Source organism: Falco biarmicus, chromosome 3 (genome assembly GCF_023638135.1).
Source record: "Falco biarmicus isolate bFalBia1 chromosome 3, bFalBia1.pri, whole genome shotgun sequence".
Taxonomy (NCBI): domain Eukaryota; kingdom Metazoa; phylum Chordata; class Aves; order Falconiformes; family Falconidae; genus Falco; species Falco biarmicus.
In genome coordinates this window covers 112,903,161-112,907,083 of record NC_079290.1, presented here as the reverse complement: position 1 = coordinate 112,907,083, position 3,923 = coordinate 112,903,161, and the positions used below count along the sequence as shown (strand labels likewise).

The window sequence follows — 3,923 nt, the reverse complement described above, 5'->3', positions numbered from 1 at the left end:
CCGCTGCCGCCCCTCGCAGCCCCGGCCCCGCCCCCGTTGCCATGGCGCCCGCGGGCCGCCCCTCCCCCGCCGCCACGACGGGCCGCCGGGCCCGGGCCCGCCCCTGCCGCGCGCCGCCTCCCCGCGCTGCCATTGGCCGGCGCGGCGCGGGGCCCGGCATGCCCGGCTCCCTCCGCGGCGCCCGGCGACCTCACGTGATCCCGCCCCAAGATGGCCGCCGCCGCCCTCTTGTTTTGATGAATAATCTCTGCGCGGGGCAGGGGCCGCGGCGCGGGCGGGGGCCGAGGTTGAGGGGCGCGGGCGGGCCGGGGCAGCCGGGGGGTGGCTCCCCCTGGGCCACGGCGGCGGGCGGCGCGGAGCGGGCCAGGGGCGGCGGCGGCGGCGGCGGGGCCGGCTGCCGGCGGGCGAGGCGCGGCGCGGCCGCCCCGGAGATGCCCTTGTGAGGCGCGCCGGGGCGCAGAGGCGACCGCAGAGCGCGTCCTCGGAGCTGCCCCGCGGCGGGGCGGGGGAAGGCGCCCTCCCGCCGTCCACCATTAAGAGGAAGGCGATGGAGGAGCTGAGCGCGGACGAGGTGAGCCTGCGGGCCGCGGGGCCTGGGGGCGGCTGTGCCGCGGGGCGGGGGTGGGCGGGCTGCCCGGGGCCTGTGCCCGCCGCGGGGGGCTCCCGGTGCGGCAGGAGCGCGGCCCGGCCCCAGCCCCCTCGGCCCCCGCGGCCGGGGGCTTCGGCCGGGGGCGCTGCCCAGCACGGCGCGTGCTCCCGAGCAGCCCCGTTTGGCGGAGCCGGGCAAGGCGCCGCCGCCCGGGGGGGGCCGGGGGTCCCGGGTTTGGTGCCGGGCCTGCCTGGAGCCTTACCGGGGTCCCTGCGGATCGCTCCTGCGGCCTCTGCTGCTCTCGCCCAGGGGTCGCGGTGGGCACCCATCTGGCGCGGGACAGCGAGAGCGCAGCCGGTGTCTTCTCTCTCCCGTTCTAAAGGGTGGCGGCTTCTTGTTTGTCTGTGTTGGGGTTTGGGTTTAGTGCAGACCGAGGTCTTCTGCTTTGCTCACGTATTGGATCGCTCTCAGATGAGTTTTGTTGTGGCAGTGACTGGGATGCAGGGAGCTTCCCGCTCCCCCAGCGGAATGCCCAGGTCACGCTCAACCTAACGTTTTCTCTTACCTGTTTGAAATACCATTTTCATGTTACAGCATATCGCACACGTATAATGTGCATCGCACACAGATAACGTGTATCGCACTGGACCAGCTGCAGTGTAGGCTCGTGGATGTGCTTATACTCTAGGGAGCATCAAAAGAAGTTATTTTTGTTCTGTAGCATCTCTTCAGGTGGGATTGCAGAACAAGGTGTCAGCTGTTGTCACTCACATTTGTTTCCAGAAAGTTGAGATGTTCCTGGTTATGTTGTGTGTCGTGATTTAGCAATCCTGCAATGTTGCAGCGGGAGTCAGGAGGAAACACCTCATGCTAATCACTTGCTGAGGGTCCTCACACTCTACTGAAGCATTGAGGAAAGGAGCGCAATTCCCATGCTGGGGAGAGTGGGGTGGGACGCTGCTGCTTTCATTTCTGCTGTGAAAAGGGATCGCTGATTTTACAGGTATATTTCATTGAGTACTTTGTTTATACACAATGCTTCTGATGGTTAAACTACCTCTGGTTGTGAGGTGTTTTATGATTAATTTCAGAATTATTTGACCTGTGTAAGCTTGCTTGTGTCACTGCTTCAGCCAATTACCGACATCATCAAAAGCACTGCATTGTGGAACAAGCTGCAGAAAATGAGTTCTCCAGTAGGGACTCATTGCCTTTTCTGGCAAAATGTTTGTCTCGAGTGACTCAAATTTTTTCAGGTCTTCCTAGGACAGGTCAGCTAGGGCCAAAGCTGACTGGTCTTTTAAATGATTGCTTGAGACAATCTTATATCATTTTGAGAGAGTCACGCTGTCACTTTCTATTGTTGATAGATCGCTCATTGAAAAGTCAGAGGCAAGTCTATTTTTGTATTCCTGCAAGTCTCCACTTTACTGTTACTTGGTGCGGTGGACCCTGAATCAGAAGTGGACTATATGGAGAAATAGTTGTCTAAAATACATTATGTGCAACTTCTGTCTGATTCAGACTTTCTTATCTGGCAGTGACTGAAGGTAAACCCCCACTTAACTGAAGCTTAAATTAATTGTGAGCCTCTTGTAGATTGTATGATTTTCTTATATTGAACCAAAATTAACTGTAACATTAACAGATTGTAACTCGAAAAGAGACGCAGAGACAAAAATGGGGAAGAATGATGTGAACTTACTATCTTTTAACATTTACAAGGTGTTTAGAATAGTGTTTTCTGAGCATAGAACATGACTAGCGTCACCAGAAAATGAAGCATTTCTTAAACCAATTCAACATGCTTTAATGAATACAAGAAAAAAAAAGCTATCCAAGCAAATTACTCTTTATTGTACAGATTTGGAACTCATGTATGATATGGGAGAATAAAAAATTGCCTTAGAGTCTCAGTAAGCAGTTGCCACTAAAGCAGATGTTGATACAGATTTTATTTTTTAACTGAGAGTGTGTGAGCCTGAGGGACTAGTCCTCCTGGTTGTACCTTTATCGTCCTGCTGCAAAATTAAAGTATCAGTTAACAGCCTTTAACAGGGTGCTATTTTTACATTGTTTGTTGTGTGTCCAGCTAACAGCTTTTAAGACATCCAGTAAGATAAAAAATGTTTCTGAAAACTACTATTCAAAGACGTAGTCTAGGTGTGTCCAGCAAAAACCGTGCTAATAAAAAAAAGTACATCTGATTGGTAGAATGGAAAAAGCACATTGTTTTTTAATTAAGCTTTTAAGCTGTATATTATGGAGTTGCGCTCTGTAAGGAAGCTGAGCATTGTTTGTTCTGTAGCCTGTGTGCTCATTAGTACCAAGTAACTTGTCACTCTTAGGTAACGTAATGATACGTGATAGCTGTGTCATATGTCCTATTGCAAGTACTTATTGCTGAAATCAAGGGTTGGGTATTACTGAGGTACCCTAAAATTTCCTAGGAAAATATTCACACAAAAAAACCCACCAAACCAGCTATGTGTTTCCTCATGGTGATTTGGAGAGTCATCCAGTCTGAAACGAGAGCCAGGTCACTGTGAACTCCCGCACACTAATGTGTGATTTGTGTTACGTGAAGGCAACAGGTTGGGGCTCTGCTGTGCCCAGTGTTGGGCAAACAAGCCGCGGCTTCCGATGGCCTCTCTCGTGCCCTGGGCGTGAAGCCTCCGCTCTCTAGTCTGAAGGTGCTGAGGGAATTAACTGGATGGGTAGAGTGCGTGTGCTGGTGCTATGCTGTGTTCTCAAATGTCTGTTTCAGCGTGCACGTCTGCCTTTCTAGCATAACGTCTTTTTTTCTCCCCTTTTTTCCTCTCTTACTTAAAACTTGTTAATGTTCAGATCAATTTTCAAATTTCTGTGGTGATTTTACGTAAACCTAGAGGACTGTGAGAATTCAGGATACCCAAGAACCAAACCTGCTCCTTACCCACTGCTGAATGTACCCTCTGTTGTGAAGGCTGTCTCGTTCGGTGGAAAAAATATTCACAGTTTGTTTTTGTTTTAATGTCAATTTGTTCAGCAGTAAGGAAGATAAGTATAACTTGCCTATCATACTTAAAGGGGCAGGGAAAACCTTGTATTAGTTTTAACCGCAATGCCTTATCTAGAAGCAGCATGGTGTCTGTGCAGGTTCTTGGTTCCGTGCCCTTTTTGGAACTTTTTTCAGGGCAGGCTGCAACCCCGGGGGGTTGGTCCCTGGGAAGGATGGGTGGCTGGTGGGCTAAGAGTGACAAAGGCAAGGCAGAAAGCTTGTCCGATGTCCTCCTGTTTCAGCAGTGGTGACTGAGTTGGTTTTGATGCACCTTCGGCGTTGATCTGGCCTAGC

The 3,923-nt window shown here is 52.2% G+C and overlaps 1 protein-coding gene across 2 annotated transcripts in view; it reads left to right on the top strand.

Moving 5' to 3' along the window:
* Positions 1 to 318: 318 nt before the first annotated feature.
* Positions 319 to 3,923, top strand: part of UBE4B (ubiquitination factor E4B) — a 40,629-nt gene continuing 37,024 nt past the window's right edge. Inside the window, exon 1 of one of the 2 annotated variants that reach the window (XM_056333131.1) lies at positions 319 to 571. In XM_056333131.1, the coding sequence (XP_056189106.1) occupies positions 548 to 571 (24 nt within the window). In that variant the 5' untranslated portion in view covers positions 319 to 547. The remainder of the gene's footprint in view (positions 572 to 3,923) is intronic. The other variant, XM_056333134.1, reaches the window with a different exon arrangement.